This window comes from Lepidochelys kempii, chromosome 8 (genome assembly GCF_965140265.1).
Source record: "Lepidochelys kempii isolate rLepKem1 chromosome 8, rLepKem1.hap2, whole genome shotgun sequence".
Taxonomy (NCBI): domain Eukaryota; kingdom Metazoa; phylum Chordata; order Testudines; family Cheloniidae; genus Lepidochelys; species Lepidochelys kempii.
Genome location: NC_133263.1, coordinates 91,164,697 through 91,185,282, shown reverse-complemented (window position 1 = coordinate 91,185,282; position 20,586 = coordinate 91,164,697). Strand labels below are relative to the sequence as shown.

At 42.0% G+C, this 20,586-nt stretch overlaps 1 protein-coding gene across 17 annotated transcripts in view; it reads right to left on the bottom strand.

The window, feature by feature from the left end:
- DOCK7 (dedicator of cytokinesis 7) overlaps positions 1 to 20,586 on the bottom strand; it is a 141,513-nt gene that overhangs the window by 109,141 nt on the left and 11,786 nt on the right. For 16 of the 17 annotated variants that reach the window (XR_012160459.1, XM_073357479.1, XM_073357481.1 and 13 more), the window contains exons 3-4: positions 361 to 536; positions 37 to 105 (exon numbers count right to left, since the gene is read on the bottom strand). Coding sequence is in view for 16 of the 17 variants with exons in the window: in XM_073357479.1 (XP_073213580.1) it covers positions 37 to 105; positions 361 to 536 (245 nt within the window). In the remaining variant the exon portion in view is untranslated. Of the gene's footprint in view, positions 1 to 36; positions 106 to 360; positions 537 to 3,075; positions 3,368 to 20,586 lie in introns of those variants that run through there. The other variant, XM_073357478.1, reaches the window with a different exon arrangement.

The window sequence follows — 20,586 nt, the reverse complement described above, 5'->3', positions numbered from 1 at the left end:
TTAAATCAAAATGATAAATATCACATTGTAACTTACTTTCTGTTCACAATTGCCCAATCTTCTGTGTAACTTCTTACACAATCCCTCACATGAGGGTCCATTTCACTGTAAAAGAATAAGACAATCTCTTCAAATCACAAAAAATTAATTTTTCTAATGACATATCAACTTTTCACTTCATAGTATATTAAAGTACGATCTTTTTCACGCACATGGAAGAAGTTATTGTAAAAGAAAAATTTGGCCCCCACCTCGCAAACACTTATACCCCAAGCAGCTCCTTTGAACTCAATGGGGTCCACTTCCATGTGAAAAGATACATGTGTTTGCAGGTCAGGCCTGCAGTTTTCTGCACCTTACCTCTCTTCAGGTACAGCTGACACAAGAGTCCTACATTCTCGAGGACTGTACACAACTTCAATATCATCTGGAGGAAATTCAAGCAAGTCCCTCAAAGGCCCGGAATCCATTGCAAGTGGATGTGTAATAAGATATTCTTCCAAATCCACTGGATCCACAGCTTCCGTAAGTGGAACCTAAGAGAAGTCAAGCCGTGGGAGAGTTTTTAATGAGAACAATCAAAAGCAAGTCTTATTTTCTACTGCACTTTTAAAACCAGATTGACCTCCCAATTAAAACAGCAGCTTGGTCTATTGCCAGACTGCAGTTAGTCTGAACCAACATACAGTATGAAGCTAATTTTCACACCCTATGTTTTATCCAGCTACCTCTCCTGGTATGTATATTATGCTAATCATTATAGTATCACTGACATTGCTTCTACCACATTTTCCATAAGAGCTGGAAATTCATTAGTTTAACTCAAAAGTAAATCTCTCATTTTATTACTGGTGATCTGTCACTTTCTCTTTGATTACCCACAAATCTGAACTACCACCAAAGGTCACTCTTTGACTCAAGAGACACACAGAACTCATTTACCCTGGGGAATGCAGATACAGTTGCAAAATCACTATAAACAGTGAAGGGAACACCCCTATGAAAGCTAACACTGTCTCCATGTAAATGTCTTCTCTCGGGAATGCAAAACATAATCTACTCTTCCCCCTCAAAAAGAGTCCCACGGACTTATACTGAAGAGTAAATTAGATTCATTTACTATGCACTAAATCCTGTAGTCTTTTCCCCAGCTCCCCAAAGGAGTTTTACTTGTGTAAGATCTATAGGATTTGCACCAACCACAGCAACATGAATGGCAGATTCCGACACGTGGCTATCCCTTGACAGCATGTGATCTCCAAAATTAACAGCGTTCCATATCCCCTACACAACCATCAGATAGTGTAGGCCCAAAAACATGTCTGATCTGAAAATGGTTATAACCTGGATAGGGAATGTACTCTGTACGAAAAAGAATGACTCCTCACAGATTCTCAAATGGAAAAGTCTCCAAAATGAAAGCTACCTGCCTCTGTTGATCTATTCTGGACTATATCCTATTCTGTATTGGTTCTTATATCACACTTATCGTCATAGTATCTGAGTGTCTTCCAGCAGTGCACACCAACCAGTTTTTTTAATGCATATGCAAACGCCACCTCACTAAGGGTTTTTGGGGGGGCACAAGCTGGACCTACTGTCAACACCCAAGGAGTATGTCTACACTGCAATGTAAGCCCAGGCTCAGACTCAGGCTTGAGCCCAAACCTCTCTTCCGTCTTGGACTCAGGCTCAGACACAGGGTCCTAGAACCCCAGGAGGATGGAGGGTTTGAGTTCAAGTTAAACTGGGACCCAGGGCTCAACCACTATTGCTTTGCAGTGTAGACTCCCTCCTCCAGACTCGGGTCCTGGGAGTCCACCAAAAGTATCCCACAATCCCATGGGCCAACTTCCTCTGTCCTCTCTATCCTAAGAATCACCAAGTGACTTCAGGGAAATGGAAGCAAGCCCCCTTACTGTAGTGCAGCAGCTCAGCAAGTCAGCGTTTAACCCTTCCATTTTTTTTTTTTCCTAACTGCTGAGCTGCACACACACCTTTGGAGAACCTGTTGTGTTTGCAATGGAGACTGACCAGAAGCAGTCCTCCGCAAAGCACCCTGCTTCATGTTCGCGGGTGCACAGCCAGATTGTGGTTAATCTCAGGTGCGAGGCCCGCAAAACAGTGGACGGCAGTAAGAGTACCAGGAATGACCACACATACCAGCCAATAGCAAAGAAGCTGGCAGTGTTGGGAATTTACTGGACTGGTAACCAGTGCAGGGAGCAAATTAAGCAGCTCAGGACCAAGGACCAGAAAACTGGGGACCAGAACTGCACCTCGGGCAACTCACAGACATCCTGCCCATTTTATGAGGAGTTTGACCAGGTGCTGGGTAGTGCACTGAGCACAAAGCCAATGGCGCTGCATGATGACCTGGTTAGCAAAGTTGGTGACCTGCTGGCCCCAGAATCCAGCATGGGAACTGATGGAAGCCAGCAGCAGGTGCCAAATGAAGCTAGTGAAATGACTCTGCTGCTGACACCAGTCCCTGAGGAAGCTTTGCCACAGGAGCAGCTGCAGCATATCCTGGGGCTTTACTCTGAGCCACTTTTTGACATTCTCTCCCTCCCCCTGAGGAACAGCCAGCGATGGAACTGGCATCAGAAACAGAAGGGACAGAAGCTGCCCCAGAGCCTGGTATGTTTATTAATACAGAAACGGGAGGAGTTTCCATTCTATGAACCAATGCAAAAGTTATTACAAGCCCCGGCTAGCAACATATATCTGCTGATGATGGATTGTATGCCAGCGTCTTGGTGTCCCCCCAGCCTACCCACCCACTTCCACCATGTGGAATTCAAAATGGTAACTAGGAAATGCAAACAGTAAAAAACGCCTTGAAAAGTGATTTTTTACTGGAAAGGCACAGATCTTTCCTGTTTGTCAAAAATAATAGCCTTACATTGCCATGCCTGTAAGGACGCTACTCTGTAAACACTCAGCGTAGTACGTGTAACGTGCTGCCTGAAAACAGTGAACTGGGGAGCTGGGGACAATGGAAATGTGTTCCATTTATAAATCTGTTTTGCAATTTTTAGGAAAATAAAAAAGCAGCTGTGATTTTTTACTTACCGTTGTCTCTGCACTTCTTTCGCTGTGATGAACCCGGCTGGGTCCAGGGAGCTTCTGTGGTCTGAAGCAGCCCTCTCACAATATACTGAAGTTCAGGTGTCAACAGTAACATTTCATGTCCTTGATATTCCACGAGGATTTTTTCTGCACTGACACTAACTCTGTGTGTCTTGTCCTATTCCAAGGCCCTTTGACCTCTACAGCCTGCAGCACCTTCACAGCTCCCCCACATTGCAGCAGAAGCCTGGGCCAACACACCTTCACGGACCGTTCCACGAGGAAGCATTTCCATGGTGAACTTGTGGTTGAAGTTCTGGACAGGGCCAACAAGCAGCCCCAGTACCAAAGACAGAGGGACTGACGGCAAGAAGAAAGGCACGGGCGAGAGGAGAGGGGAAAGACTCAGGCTGGTTGCGCAGCTTGAGGACAGGGTTTCAGCGGGGGAGCAGGCACTTCCTTCACAGTTCCTGGAACAGGAATGGCAACTAAAGGAGGATGCCAGAGCTCAGCAGAAAGAACTTTGGAGCAGCTGCTACAATTAACGGTCAGAAGAGCACTGGCTCCTGTTGCACCCACACCACAGCCTGAGTCCCCTGCATGGTACCCTGGGATGTAGTCCAGGAAAACCTTGGACAGCTCCGGCTGTGGCAGGTAAACTTTCTGGCTGAGTGCACTGGCTCTGCCACCACCCTACCCACAGCTGATTTTCCAACACCAAACTGGTTGGCAACAGACGACCTGTAGCAATCTGGGGTAGCCAGCTTCCAGACAGCTATAGCAACGCGTTTCTAGAGCGGCATGGCTGCCCTCATACACATGTCTTTAGGCTGGAGGGTTGGGGCAAGCTGCTCACAGTGTTCCAGAAATGTAGTTTTCTTCATGCAAAAGCGCTGGATCCACTCCTGGCCATTCCAGGTCTGCAAAACGATGTTGTCCCCCAGTCCATGCTTATGGTCTACGTAAGCACTGGTCGACATAGGGGGCATTGGCAGATATACCAAGTGCCCTGAGGAGCATCAGCCAATTTGAGTCTGCCATCTCTGTGTCCTCCTTCTCCTCCACCTGCTTTGCCATTAGCTTTGTCACTTGCCTTCAGTGGGTCAGGAAACACTGCCAGAATATCCACCAGCACCTTGTGGAAGCTCTGCCCATTTCCTGACACAGAAGTGAAAGCTCAAGAGAGAGAAGTTCTTCAAATGCTGACTCCTGCATATTGCTGGCTCCAGTTGCTGGGAGCACACAGACCAAAATGACAGCACGTCAGGATGTGCTGGGAGACTATTCAAACTTCCTGTAACGTGTAAGGTGGACAGTTTTCCCGCACTGCCCCATGAAGAAAGGGACAGAATGGCCACATTTTTGGAGGGCACTCGGAAGTCTGGGATACAGTTGATTGGACTCATGTCTGCATACTGTTGGAGGCCCGGGTTAAAAAATTTCTTAACCTAGAGTTGGCAATCAATGTAGATACTCAAGCCCTGGGTTCTCAAACTCAGGCTCTGCTGAATTGAGTCCCACTAAACCTGGGCTTACATTGCAGTGTAGATACAGTGCCCTTCGAGAACAGGACCCCGGCCTTCCATGATGCCCGAGCTCGAGAGGTGGAGAAATACACCCCTCTGGCCGAAGAGGGCTAGGGTTACCAGGTTCAGACACACGGGCTTTTCGTGGGAGCCTTGGGCGTATGGGACCCCAGTAACTAGTGAGTGTTGAAAGAATCCAGAATCGGTCAAGACTACGCTCGGCTGATGTGGCAACTCATGGTGCTGGACATCATCAGATGGTCGAGGGACATATACATAGAATGCATCACTGGACATCGGCAATACCAGGAGGGATGAGCTGGAATGCCAATTAGAAGTGCAGACAGGAAAGTAACTGAAATACTTTCCTCCTGGATTGTATTATCTAAATGTACAACCAACCCTAAATTCTCAATTACTGAGAGACAATCTTCACTCATTACTATATTTGCTTTCCACGGCCAAGTCTCTGAATAACTTTTCATGAGTGATGTACCCAAATACTTGTATGCTAATATCTAAATTGTATTCTTAAATGCATTCACCTAAATTTGGGTGATTGCTGATTATGCATTACATGTATCTTATGACTTTAAAAGGAACCTTTGTATTTGCGGATAATCTAAGCATTATACCCAGATGTACAAATATTCTTTTCTTAACCTGTGTATTATACAATTTTTTAACATTAGCTTTAATAAAAAATGTTATACCCTCTGCCACTTACCCATAGCCAGCATACAAGCATGCTTCTAAAGCATGGGCTACATACAACTTTTGTATTGATTCAATTATGTTGATTCAGGGGCAATTTTTATAGCAATCAATGATGCAGTGGTAAAAAAAAGAAATGGGTAAATTAATCTTAGCTGAACTCCATATTCCCCAGATGAAAAGTCAGTAAATTCCCAAACTAAATTCCATATTCCCCAGACGAAAAGTGGGTAAAATCAACTACACTACTAATACCAACATAGTTAAACCTGTACAAGCCCTAGTGTTGGTACAGTTCTACCCGTATAAATGTCCCTTATTCCCCTTCCTGTACAGGAATAAGCTATACCTGTATAAGCACCTTTATACAAACATAAGTAGGTCCACCCAAGGAAGGTTGCACCACACCACTTTAATTAAAGTGATATGATTTGTGTGTAGACAAGGTCTTATTTATGAAAATTTACATGAATAAGCAATACAGATGTAAGCACCTTAATACCGCTGTAACTGTGTCCCACAGTAGCATATTGTTCTTCTTTTAAAATATCGGTTTCGAAACAGAGAAAGTTTTTGTACTAATTTAACAATGTAGGCAGTCTCTAAAGAATGGTCTTATACAGATTTTTATGCAGCAATTCCACATGATTATGACCTGGGCACGGCCATGGAGGTGGCACAAGATTTTACTATAAAAGATTTTTCCCAGAATGGTACAAAAATGTCACTTTGTCAGATGGAGAAGGACAGAATACAAACTGTGTAAACTGGATACACTGGATAAACCTCCTAGTCTGAGATCATGAAATTACAGTACTGTATTTTGTACACACACACACACCTACTATGAAAATGAAATATTAAAAATAAGTTTTCCAAAAAGAGTTAAAAAAATAACTGACAGTGTCTCAAGAATTATTTGGCACATCTGAGAAAGCTCTTTGACTAGACTGAATATCCTAATATGAGTCATATAAAAAACAATCAGTATTCAAGAATTTTTCACTGCTACTTCCGCTTGTCATTCAGGCCAGACACACACTTTTCATTCAGGCCACATCTTCCACTGTAGAAAACCTGCATGTAAAATTCCACCCACTGATCTGAGACAATGGAACAGACATTTAATTTGCATCTTGGAAGTTAGTTTCTCAAAGTTTTCCTATCCCCACCTAGAGGCTCCACTTCTTAATCCTCTCTCTTAACAACAAGAAACTTTGCAGGTAAAAGACTTTGTTAACCTAGAGTTACTGTTAAAAGAATCTCTCTTACTGCAGCCAAAAAACCCTTAAAGACCACTAATTTTCTCAAAATTCACATGGCTAAATCTTCAGCAAATGTAAATTGGTGTATCTCTACTGAAGTGAATTGAGCTATGCCAGCTCACACGAGCTGAGGCTGAGGTCCAGAAACTTTAGAAAGTCTGGAAATTCCAGTTAAGTCTCCACAATATAAACAAAACACAGAGTATTTTAGAAGTAAAGAAATTCACCATGACAGTCACCCAAACAACCTTAACTTTCCCCCTTAACACCATTAACCATCTATTTCCCTCTCTAACCTTACTTTTTAGAAAATGACACTGCAATTATACAGCTTGCAGGTGGATTTTGAAAATGTGAACCATAGACAACTGATTTTAAGTGGCTCCCTACAAACATCACCCTAATACTAAATCATAATTTCATCATACCAGATTAGGAGGTATATACCTGTAGACATACTAGCTCTGTTTTACACTTGTACAAGTGGCAACAAGTGGCATAGCTGTATGTAGTATGCTATTTGGATAATTAGGAATTCTTCCATGGACTGTATATAGCTGTACAGAAGGACAGAGCTGTTAACTAACTAACTAGGTATGTATATAATGCTGTGCATCCATAGACCTCAAAGCACTTCATGAAGGGTGAATAAGTATTATTCTCTCCATTTTACAAACTGGGAAATCGTGACACAGAAAGGTTAAATAACTGAGCCAAGGTCACAGAATGAGCCAGTGGCACCGCTGGGAATAGAACTGAGGTTTCCTGATTCTCAGTCCAGAACCCTATCCATGTACAATCCTGATTCCCCTGGGCATTACTAAACTGAACCTACATGCAGGAAGGACAAAGGTTGTTAGAGTTTTTGGCTGTTCTCAAGGGTAGCATAACAGGGGTAAAGTTAAGGTTGTTTGAATGATCATATATAATTTTACACACACACACATTTTGGGTTTAAAATGTGCTATCCTTCCTTCTGCCCACCACCCCCACACCGGCAGTTTCAATCTTCATATACCCTAAGGAGCACTGTCCCAGAGCACCTAACATTTGAACCAAAAGTTCCACCACCAAGTTACACGTGTGCACAGCTTGACAGAGCAGCCCCCCTTTCTCATTTCCTCCCCATTTTTCTAAATTCCTCTCCTTCAGAAATAGTACGGGGGGGAAAAACACATCACTGCACAGTTGTGGCTGGAGACTGGCCACACTGCACAATATATATTAATTCAGTACCATACAGAATAACTCAGAATATGTGATCTATGTAAGGATTCAGTTATGGTTGCAGGGGAGATGCATAATTTGAATTTCCTGACTTCTGTGCATATAAAATCTCAACTGCAGTACTCCAGCAATGTAGGTTTCTTATATTTAATAGAAGAAAAAAACCTACTACCCACATGATTGAAGGACTTCATCCTGAAAAGCGCCAAAGGACCTACTGGACACCTGCCAATGCTACTGCACTCAGTGGGAGCTGTGGGTGCGCCACATGTCTCCGGACTAAGCACAAGGTTAGGCTTAACAGTTTTTCCACTATGTCTCTTCAGATGACTTGTACTGTGAAGATGTAAATAAACATAAAAGTCAAACCCAGAAGCCTAGTATTAGAATCACCATCTGTGCAGCCAAAAATACTGTCTAGCACCTGAGTAAACAGGCCAAACATAAATTCATGGTTATAAAGAGGAACTAGTTCATGTTAGACTACTGGCAGATAAATGGAAAGTGCATTGTTTTAAGCTTTAGCTATCTGTGGGGTAAAAGGTGAAGAAAGAGGAGGGAGAAGTAGGGATGAGCGAACTCGTCTATACAAAATAAGCACCAACCCAAATCCCACCAGAAGTTTAACTGAACCAGGACAGACGCTTTTATGAAGTTGTTTAAAGTTCACATAACTTTTCCTCTGCGCTGTTTTTCACTGTTACACACCTCTGCAGGCCAGGAACAGAAACAAAGCACAAGTGGCTGTTCTCATGGTATTTCCAGTTTGACCCAGAGCAGAAGCTACACACACCCGATGAATTAGTTCGCCTAAGATTTCTGGACCACATATGCAGAGCCAAGGAGTCTGGATAGTTCAGATAAGCTCTGGATAAGCATCTCAAATTTTGGTTACTTATACAACCCAAACCTCTAAACCTTGTCATTTTAGGCTGCACTGCTCCCACTGAGATGAAGAAACTGTTTTATTGGTCCAGTATTGGAAGCTACAGAACTGGTTCAGTTTCAGAGGACCCTGAGGAAAACTGTGATGCAGCGAATAGATGACTACTGATGACCTATCAGGACATTATTATACTTTGTTTATGACTCATCATCTCCACAGATCATCTTGGTCTACAGCAGAAGTGAGGATAAATGACAAGAACACTGGTAAAAATCCCACACCTCATCACATAGTCAAGTGTTTTGAAATCTTACACTGCAGTCACTCAGGAAGCAAAGGAAGAAGCCATGAAGTCCAAATCAGTGAATCTGTTTCAGGCCATTAGACAGTTTGATAAATGCTCAATGTCTCCATCTGGAGAGAGAGAGAGTTGAGTATTATTCACTCCAAGACTACAATAAATTGTTATTGTACTTTATGGATAAGATTGTTTTAATTCAGTCTGAACTTTGGTTTTTGTGGAAGACAGCCAGTGTCTTCTCTATTTAAATTTTGGTCAGTTCCTCTCACTGAGGATCTAAAGGTGCTAGCAGATCTTTGGACAAACATCTGCATGTTCAACCCCCCTCCTTCCTGGCTGGTAAAGTCTAGTGGCGAAATAACAGGCTATTATTATAAAAGATGTCAACAATTCTCTTCAGGTGGGCACAGTGCCAGCTTCTATTAAAGAAGTGGTTAGTAGGCCTTTCCTCAAGAAGCCACATCTGGATATTGATAATCTTGCCAACAACCACCTTGGAGGTAAAAATCCAGGCCCCACTGAAGTCAATGGCAAAATTTCCATTACTGGTCTCTAACCTTCCTCTATCTTTTTTAGAGACAGTGGTGTGGACACAACTCTGGCTGTCCCTATACTCCTCAGATTTATTTCACCCAGGCCAGTACAAGTTTGGGCATAGAGACACTGTTTCTATGCCAGGGGTCAGCAGAACTAGAAATAGAGAATAACTAAGTAAGCATCCACATTGTTCCTTTGAGACCTATCAGCTGCCTTTGATACCACTGACCATGTGGTCTTGAAGGGATGAACAAAATTCTACTTGAGTTGCTCCGTTCCATTTTTCTGAAAGGACTCCGAAAGTCGTGTTTGGTGACTGCTCATCTGGCCCAAGGATTCTCACATATCTTGTCATCCCCACCTCCTCAATGTGTGCATGAGGCTGTTGCAGGCTGACAGGTGCTATGCATTTCCAGTATTCAGTGGACACTTTACATCTCTGGTCTATCAGACCTACTTGGCGAAGGTAATCAATTTACCACACTGTTTTGCTGGGACTAAGTCTTAGATGAGGTCAAACTGTCTGCAACTCAATCCAGACTGAGATTATGCTTGGGGGAACCAACCAGAAGAAATGGCAGAGTTGATATCAGTTCCCTCCACTGGTGCAGGCTGCCAGTGCTTTGTTACTCCAGCTCAGAATCTGGGGGTCCTGTTGTTGGTTCCAAGTAGCTGCAATGGTCTGAGGGTCCTCCCATATGTCTAGCCAGCGATGGGGCCAAGAACTTTTCTTGTCATTTACACTTGGCAAGAAGGTTGCAAAATGTTCCTTCTGATGTGAACCTTGGCCATGAAATGAATGGTATTACAGCGGAGATGGAGATAGGCCATGAAGGGCACCATTATTTAGCATGTGACCCAGTACTCATTGAAGTCACTTCAGTGGGCACTGGATCAGTCCCTTATAGCACAGGTTTTCAATACTGATGTCTCAAAATATGTACAGCGAAACCTGCCCTGAGATCCGCCTACAACAGCTCACCCCATGTCTCAAGAGACCTCCAGTGTTGCAGCTTGGTTTTGCCTGACCCCTAATTAAAGCATATCAATTTTTGCTGATCCCTGGGAAAGTTGCTCAAGACAGACTTCATTCCATTTTGATTCCTAAGGTCAGATTCTGCCATCCTTACTCACAGCAAGCAGTACCTTACTCTGCAAGTAGCCCCACTGAAATTAATATGGATAAAATGCTACTCCTGGACTAAGGTGCTACTTAGTGTGAGTAAAGGTGGTATAACCTGGCCCCTAGATAAGAGGTTGTACATCAAGTACAATATATAGATAAACTGCAGCTCCTACAACGCAGGCAGAACAAAAGAAATCACTTGGAGCTGGCTCTTTTCCAGGGCTAGGCCAATAAAGTCTTTATCTTCCTGAATCAAGCACAACACTTGTAACTAAATACTTTGCATATATTTTTAATCTGTCCATAGACTGACACCCCTTCCCTGCTTAACTAAGATACCAGTTTGATTGATTGGGTTTATATAAACTATTATGCATTACATTGGTGTATTTGGGCCACTGGAGTTAAGGCTGTCAGCACCTACATTATAAAACCCTATTTCAAAGGTTTATAACTCTACTGCAACAGAGACAGTCAAGCTTCTGTCTTTAAAGCTCCATTATTCTTCACTGTTCCCTTAAAAACTTGAAAATAAAATTTTGTTTCCTATTGACTTTGTCCTTCTCTACATGGCAAACATAGTATTTTACTCAAGTTTAGTGCTCTTCCAGCCAAAATGCGGCTCCTTCCTGTTTATTTCCCTCTCTGTGCACCTGCAGTATCATTGGTTAGGACACAAATATGTACACCGCTCTGGCTATAAGAGGCCATATTCTCAGTTTGAGTAAATGGGCGCTGCTCCATGAAGGCCAATTCAGTGCTCTACTCTCAGAATGGTTCTCATAACTTATGTCGCTCCCCCCGCCCGCCCAAGTGACATAAGTTACGACAACCATTTTGAGAGTGGAGTTGTGGCCTGGCTCATGGCGTTGCAGCGTCACTCGCTCAAATTTGGCCTACCCGGACTCCCGTCATCACGACGGCTGGGCCAAACCTGAGTGGCGCTGGGACTCCTGGAGCAGGAAGGTGAGCCCAGCCAGCCCCAGCCACAGCAGCTGCCACAAGACCGTTTGAAACATTCTGGTGATGCAATTTTGGGTCCCAACTCAAGGGCTGAGAAACCTTTCTCTCATTCATCCCCCTACACTGAGACAGGACCAAGTATACCTAGGCTATCCCTGACAAGTGTTTGTCCAACCTGTTCTCAAAAATCACCAATGATGGGGATTCCACAGACTCCTCAGGTAACTTGTTCCAGTACTTAACTTTCCTTAGAATTAGAAAGCTTTTCCTAATTTCTCACCTAAATCTCCTTTGCTGGAAACTAAGCTCACTAGTTCTTGTTGTCCAACCCTTGGTGAACATGGAGAACAATCCCTGTAGCTCTCCACAGCAAGCGGTCACCTCCACCTGCTTAGCCCATTCAGTGAAGCCACTGGCCAGTTTCTATTCTGCCAAAATACCATACCATGAAAATGACACTGAAGTCACAGAGACTGAATCATTCCACTAGTAAATGAAATTGATTGGAGACTGATTACATGGGACAAACCATGGTAATTAGAAATGCTGGAAAATAAAACACAGAACAAACAAATTTGTACATGACAAAATGCGGTTTTGGTTTACAATCACTAATTTGCTGAGTAGGGACAGTAGATTTTTTTACCTCCTAAACTATGAGTTAAGAGCAGTGTTCACTTTAACTGTCTAATCTTGCTCCCTTATCTCAGGTACTAATAAGTAAGTTTTTACATTTCATTTTACAGATGTGAGGAGGCGGCAGACCTCAATAACCGTTTTTGCATCACTATTAATAAAATTATTACAGATTATTTTTATAAAGTTAGGTTATTACAAATTTACCGTTACCATCACTGAATTTTAAGAGATACTTACACTTCTTGTCATAAACACAATGCTTGGAGAATTCATTAAGCAACCAAAAAATAAGCTTTGAGCTATTGTAATGAAATGTTCAAGCTATTTAAGAAAATTCCTAGAAAATCTCCGCTTTCTGTCAACAAGTGACAGGGAGCAAGTATCGAACAGGATGACAGCTCCTTAGTCTTAAATCCATATTTATTATCTCTAAGTGTGTTTAAAAGATTCTGGGATGCAGCTTTAAAACTTCTACTTTGTTTTAACATTCTATATACTATTTTCTTTTATACTATGTTTTGAAAGATGTAGATAAGTGTTAGTTATTGTGATTTGTGCTTTACCTAGAATATCTAGTAGGCATCTTTAATTGCAAACTGTAAATGTACTACTAATGGTAGGTCATAAAGCTTGACCAAATGGTTCCTAAAGGCAATTAACCAACACTTGTGTCTTCACAAAGAACAGGATCCCGCCCCCATCTCCAACTTACCCAAACATAAGTGTGGTATAGACATGATCTTTATCTCAAAAAAATAAAAAATTCTTGATGTTTATGTTTTAGAAAGTGATCTGGTTGTGTAAAAGAATGTAAGTCTATTCCTTATTCAGAATATTCCAAAGAGGAGTGATGTTTAGGATATGTTATCAGAGCAATAAACTAATAAACTGGGCCTCTTTACCCCTCCTCTTTGCAAAGAGAAAAACCTTTGGTTTTTAAACTCACACAAATAGAAATATCCTTGATTAACCTGATTTATTTCTAAAGTCTTCATTCTTTAAACACTGGGACCATTTATGGTTAGGAAATGTTTTACAGATATTTAAAGACGAAAACCTTTGTTGTTCTGCAAATACTTAAGAAATAGTCTTTTGAGATGCATATTTGCAAATACTTTTATCTAAATGCAAGCCTTCATATAGTAACTGCCTGATACCATTGTTAAGTAAATAGTAAGATATTTTTGGCGCAAATCTAGCAAGGTCATTTGATGCTATAACTGGTTACTAATGTAAACAGCCATTTGAGTATAGAAATATTTATATTAATTGTGGAATTAGTTATCTGGCAATGCTTAAGCCACCCCTCACCAAACTCAGCAAGACAAGAGTCACCTCTCCAAGGATTCGTAAGATGAAAGAAAATACCTTTTTTCTTGACCACTTAATATTAAAGACTCCCTTTAAAATCATTTAATTTAAAAAGACTATTTTAAGAGCAGAAAGACTTTGATATAGAAAATAGGAGTGTTTTGACTTATTTGAAACAGAATTTTAACTACTACTATACCATGAATCAACTAAAGGGATAGCTCAAAAAATGAACTTTAAACTTTTTGTTTTTTTAAACTACAGCAGAACCCCATTTATCGGAGCCTCCATTATCCAGCTCTCCGTATTAACTGAACGGGTGCTGACAGCCCGGCAGCCAGGGGCTGAAGCTCTTTGCCCATTCTCCAGATTATCCAAATTTTTGATTATCCGATCCGGCCCAATTAGATCAGATAAACGGGGTTCCACTGTATCTTTAAAATGTTATGAGAATTCCCTGCCACAAAGACAAGAGCAGTATAACCCCACAACTGAAGAATTACAACCCTGCTGCATACGCATTAGCAGGCTCCATATTCATGAGCTGAAGATGCTACCAAAACCACCCCATGAAGGTGTTGAGCCAATGAAAGGTGAGAGCGACTAATATCTGAATCCAGACAAGCCCCTGAAAAGGTATCTTCCATCTTCAGTGAGACTGTGGAAAGAGAACAGTATAAATTCCTCTGACTTAAGACACTCCAAAACACTTATACTTTCCCACACTTACTCTTATTACACTCTTCCAGATATGCTTTCTTACGGTTTCAGTGCTCATCTCTAACGAAAACAGCAGCAGTGACAAGACAACTATCAAGAAGGAATGACCTTCCAGCCCAGCACTCCTTCTGTAACATGATGACATCACCCAGACTACAGGATTATTGGTAAAATGGAGCATACAAAAGCCCTCCCAAGGGACTAGATTTAACTTGTTCTCGTTATAATGTTAATGGGACATTGGAATGCTCTAGTAATTTCAGGTACTAACAGTTTAGTCTGATTAAACATCAGATTGTTTAAACTCTGTATTCCTGGAGAGGAGACATTGTTAATGTTAGTAAACAAAGCAAAATGTGGGATTTAATTTGATTTTAAGATTCTTCATATTAATTACTATGCCTGCCTTGAATGGCTTCTTTTAAACAAGTTAAAAAACTCATTTCATGGGACTTCATTATAATAATTTACCTCTGCCCATTTATGAACTAAGTGTTCCATGATAAACTAAACCTCATTGACCAACCCTTAAATGAAATTCCTTTGCCCATCTACATGCTGCTTTGGTTCTCTCTGATATACTAAAATAGGACTCATTACTGATTTGGGGAATAATAAACTTTGGTTTACATTTACCAAAGGAAGAGTGTCACTACCAGAGAGGACCCCCTCAAAGTATTATCTCTGTTGAAAGCTCTCCACAGAGAAACAGAGGAGATGGTCACTGAAGTAACCCAGTGGTGGTTGGTGAACCTTGGGGTAAGTGCGACATACCAGGAAAATAAAAAAAAAAAAAAGCCTTGTCCCCTGGGTAATATATCTTGGCCCTGGAGTCACTCCAGTTGCACTGGGGCATGTGAAAGCTGGTCCCTGCAGTCTGGGTGTGCACTGGAGGAGTGTAAATTGTAGATTGCGCTAAAGTATTGCGCTCTACCTGCCCCATGTAGACCCAGCTGATGTGCTCCAAAAGGTATCTAGAACATGTGAAAGTAGTCCTGTTTGAAACGGAACTATGTCAACGAAAAGTATGTATCTTTTAGAGCCCATCAGCAGGATCTATATGGGGTGGTCAGAGCGCAAGACTTTAGAGTGCTCGACAGTCACTGCAGTCTGTGGCTTGGGCAGAGAATCCAGCACCCCGAACCCCACTGAAAAATGGCAGCAGCTCTGCCTCTTGATTGACCTTGACTGCAGTCTATGTATATGCCACAGGAGCAATGGAGAAGAATACCCGGCTACTAGATATATACAGCGAACACAGAAAATCTATAGCAGGCTGCTACAGATTTGCTGTATTCAAAATCGATATGTAGTCTCTCTCACAGACTCTTTCCCTCACACACAAGTGTTGGGTTTGTGTGCTTTGGTGAGCCCCAACACCCTCCATACATGACCTGCCACTGAAGTAACCACTGTTTATTGTCTGTGTTCTATTTAGCTTTATTTTAAATAATTTTAGTTTTAATAAAATAGCCATAGTTAATAATTGTGATTGTTTTGCTTGTCTTTAATCCTGGTGTCCCCTAAGGCCAGGCAAAGAACCTCATGTGACTAAAACAGTAAGAGTCACATCCCTGAATCCAAAGACTTGGTTCCTACCATTTCTTGTTTCTCTAGAGCATATATTTTTAGTGTTTTGGGGCATAAAGTTACGTGGCACTCGATACCTTAGAACACCTTTTCTACCCCATGGGGCAGGCCGACGGAAAGAGGAGGGTATTATAATTTTTTCCCTAGCAGTATTTTCCATTCCTTGGCAAACATTATCTTTTCCTCTTCTTCTGAATAAAGCTAAAATTAACATTGGTTCTTTTGTATAACTACGATATCATCTTATGTGATAATTACATCTTAGCTTCCATAGACGCTGATCTCAACACCGATTACATCCATGGAAAGGCTCCAACTGGCATTGGCTCAGAGATCTGAAAGTACTTTTCAAAGGGAGGAAGTATCATTAGCCTCATTTTACATGGGGAAACTGAAGCACCGAGAAGAGAAGTGTTAAGGTCAATGTCACAGTGGGAATAGAACCCAGGCCTCCCTAGTCCATTGTCTTACCCCTTGGACCACGCTGCTTGCTAACATTAAACCCAATGATGCAATAAAATGTCTTTGCACACCAACATAACAGGCAATGTCAGTGCAGTTTCAGTTGTGGAACAGTGTTTTGCTTGTGCAAAACCAGCTGAATGGCAAAATATTTTCCAGATCCTACAAAATGTTACTTTTAAAATGAAAAATACATATTTACAGTCCAGACTATTTTCTTCCTACCCTAATCAAAATATAACCATTTTAAGGTATTTTAGATAAAATTTTGGTCCCAAAAACATTTTTACCATGAAATGTTTGCCTTTCCAAGTTTTGACACAACCTTACTATTCTGCAATTTCCTGCTATAGCTTTACAATGCACAAAGAGATGCACATTTAAACATACACATAAACTGAATGTTTAAAGTATTCACAAATCAGTGCATGCATAACTATCTATTCCCATTTTAACAATGTAAATATCGTTAAACAGCAAAAGCTTTCAAAACTGCTGCTAAAAAAAGAGCAAGGGAGAGAGAGACAGACAACTAGGCTAGATGTTAGGAGATGAAGAGAAATCTTTATATTTACTGATTATTTTCCAGCTTTTGAGGGCATGGTTTGTTCTCTGTAAACGGACAATAGCAAAAATGTCAGTCAAAGAAATATAACAACAATGGATACTTGACCCTCAACCTCAGTCAACAGGTCTGCTCTTACTAACCCAAACAAGAATAACCACAAGCCCTTAAACACCAAACCAAAAGTCTGCACAACAAGATTCAGAGAAAGAGAAAGTCCCTGTGTTGCCCAGACAATAACCAGAATTAACCCAAGACTTCTACCTAACATTCCAAAAACACCCAGGTAAAACCACACCTGACATGCTAATGAATGTGTCAGCCAGGTCCCTAACTTGCCTTTAAATTCAGTGTAAAACAGCACAAACGATGAGTGCATTAAAGGCTCAGCAGTGAAAGAGTTAACAAGCATCACAGCATAATGAGTTGCTGAAAAGAAAAAGCAAACATTTAATGATGGGAAAGAAAGTGGTCACAAACAGATGAGAGTAGTCCAGACTAAACTCTTGAATTTAGCAGAAAAACAAGGCAAAGGCCTTCAGCTCTCATTGGGCCCAATCCTGCAAACTCCTCCTGAGCAAATTTCTTCAGAGGGGCTGAACACCACGAAATCAATGGGAGTTGAGGGAGGCATTCAACATCTTGCAGGATTGGTTCCCAACAAAACTCCCTCAGTAAAATGGTTGGAAGAGACAACAATCCACTTACCTGTGCAAAGGGCTGCTAATTCACCTCCTAATGATAGGGTCCAAATGCACCCAGAAGTCTATTGGGCATTACTAATATTACACAAACTCCATCATGATGGAGGGGCTGCTGGGCCAAATTTCACTGAGTGACATTGCATACAGGGTCACAACACCACCCAAGCCTGGTCTGGCCAACCCTCGGGCCGCTGGTCCTAACCTGAGTGGCATTGCGACACCATGTGCTAGGTTGCAATGCAACTCGTTTGGGGGCTCTTTCAAACAGGAGGCCCAGAGCAAATTCCTCCTCTTGTCCCCCGCCATCCCAGGCAGCACCGAATCAAACACTCTGAGACCTTAACTTTTATTTCTTACAGATAAATTGATAGTTGGGGTGTGTAACTGGGTTTTCAAATCTAAGGCCCTGAGCTTGCAAAGACTTATTGCTGTGACTAGTCCCATTGCAGCCAATAACAATATTCAGTGGGTAAAGTTAAGCACATGTGGAAGTGTCTGCATGACTGGGACCTAAATTTGTGAATTCCCCAAAGCACAACTAGAAAGAGCTGCATTTAAACTGGGAAGGGAGGAAGGCAGTAACTCATAGGCTCCTGTATTGTCACCTTAATATACTTAGTGTATTTCTCCCTCGCTTCTACGAGTAGCAAAGATAGAAACAATCATGGAATTATTTTTTCTGTTGCTCATGCAGCATAAGGATCTCGCCAAACTACAGGGAAGAGACTAGTTACATTTCAGCTGACCGTTTACTGAACTAAAAAAAAGGAGTACTTGTGGCACCTTAGAGACTAACCAATTTATTTGAGCATGAGCTTTCCTGAGCTACAGCTCACTTCATCGGATGCATACCGTGGATACTGCAGCAGACTTTATATACACACAGAGATCATGAAACAATACCTCCTCCCACCCCACTGTCCTGCTGGTAATAGCTTATCTAAAGTGATCATCAAGTTGGGCCATTTCCAGCACAAATCCAGGTTTTCTCACCCTCCACCCCCCCACACACAAACTCACTCTCCTGCTGGTAATAGCCCATCCAAAGTGACAACCCTCTACACAATGTGCATGATAATCAAGGTGGGCCATTTCCTGCACAAATCCAGGTTCTCTCACCTCCTCACCCCCCTCCAAAAACCACACACACAAACTCACTATCCTGCTGGAAATGGCCCAACCTGATGATCACTTTAGATAAGCTATTACCAGCAGGACAGTGGGGTGGGAGGAGGTATTGTTTCATGATCTCTGTGTGTATATAAAGTCTGCTGCAGTATCCACGGTATGCATCCAATGAAGTGAGCTGTAGCTCACGAAAGCTCATGCTCAAATAAATTGGTTAGTCTCTAAGGTGCCACAAGTACTCCTTTTTTTTTTGCGAATACAGACTAACACGGCTGTTACTCTGAAACCTGTTTACTGCACTGCATCCCATACTCAACTGCCATCTAAGAGACTGCAAATGTGATTCAGTCAATGAGAAACTAAGGGAGAGACCTTGCAAGGTGCCAAGTGACTTCCATGTTACCAGGTTTCAGAGTAGCAGCCGGGTTAGTCTGTATTCGCAAAAAGAACAGGAGTACTTGTGGCACCTTAGAGACTAACCAATTTATTTGAGCATAAGCTTTCGTGAGCTACAGCATCCGATGAAGTGAGCTGTAGCTCACGAAAGCTTATGCTCAAATAAATTGGTTAGTCTCTAAGGTGCCACAAGTACTCCTTCTCTTTTTTCCATGTTACCAACTCCCTCACGAAGGCATATTGTTTTATAGAAAATGCCTACACGTGTCATAAGACTAACAGGATAATTACCCGCAGCCATTGCTAATGAGGAAATTGCCAAGACCGGTCAGTGGCGTGACCTCATTTGGATCGTAGCCATCTACAAATACAACTGAGCAGGATGTCTTTAATATTATAGGCTGTGTCTATGCTAGCATTAAAAAATCCTGCAGACTCAACAGTGGGAACACTAGTGTAGACCTGCTGCCAATGTTTGAGTCTCCACATTGAGGCAGCATTGTCTACTGGACAGGAAACAGGGCTCGGAGTCTAGAGACCTGGGGTGTATTCCTGGTACAGACAGTGAGCTGCATGACCTCTGTTTCCCCTCCCACCTTTTAACTCTTTCGAACGTAAGCTGTTTGGGGCAGGGATGATCTCTCACTAGGATTTGTGCAGCACCTGGCACAATGGGGTCCCAATCTCAGTTGGGGTCTCTAGGCACTAACTCTAATATTATAAGTGATTAATATGTGGTGGTTGGACATGCCTTGTCTCTACTAGAGCTACCATTGGAGACATGCATCAGAGGGAAATATTAAGAAAAAAAAATAGGGTAGATAAAGCCAGTGGGGGCCTTCACCAGTCCTCTTCATTAATCCTGCTGTACACCACAGCGGGCTACAGCAAATGTTTAAAGACACTTCTCCAACATGAAAAGGTAGAAGAATTCATTAACCTTTTCATACCTAGATTCAATAAATGAACTCATTCTTATTTAATTTTCCACCAGACTTTTTCACAACCTCTCTGGTGATTGGGCAATAATATATTAAACAATAAGTCAGATAATTCACTCAAGCAATTACACTATCAAATGCATCCAAAACAGCAACTTAGGCCCTTGTCTTGCAAGCTCGTGTGTGTGTGTGTGTGTGGGTGGGTGGGTGGGTGGACCCCAATGCCTGCAGAGACCGGCTATGCAGGATCAGGGCCTTATATTTTATTCTCCAGAACACACAAACCTTTCCCAGAACAAAGACTATTTCTGCATAACAAAGACAACTTCTAAGGGTGTGGTTATCATAAAGCACTCCCTCTAAGGGAATTTACTGCCCAATGCCATGCCCAGTTCTTTCTAGCATCCCAGAGGTATAACACTCAGCTGAATTCTGCCCCGGACTCATGCATGACTCCCACTGACTTCAATGAGAGCCTGTCATGCATGCCCAAAGAGCAGAATTTGGCCCTAA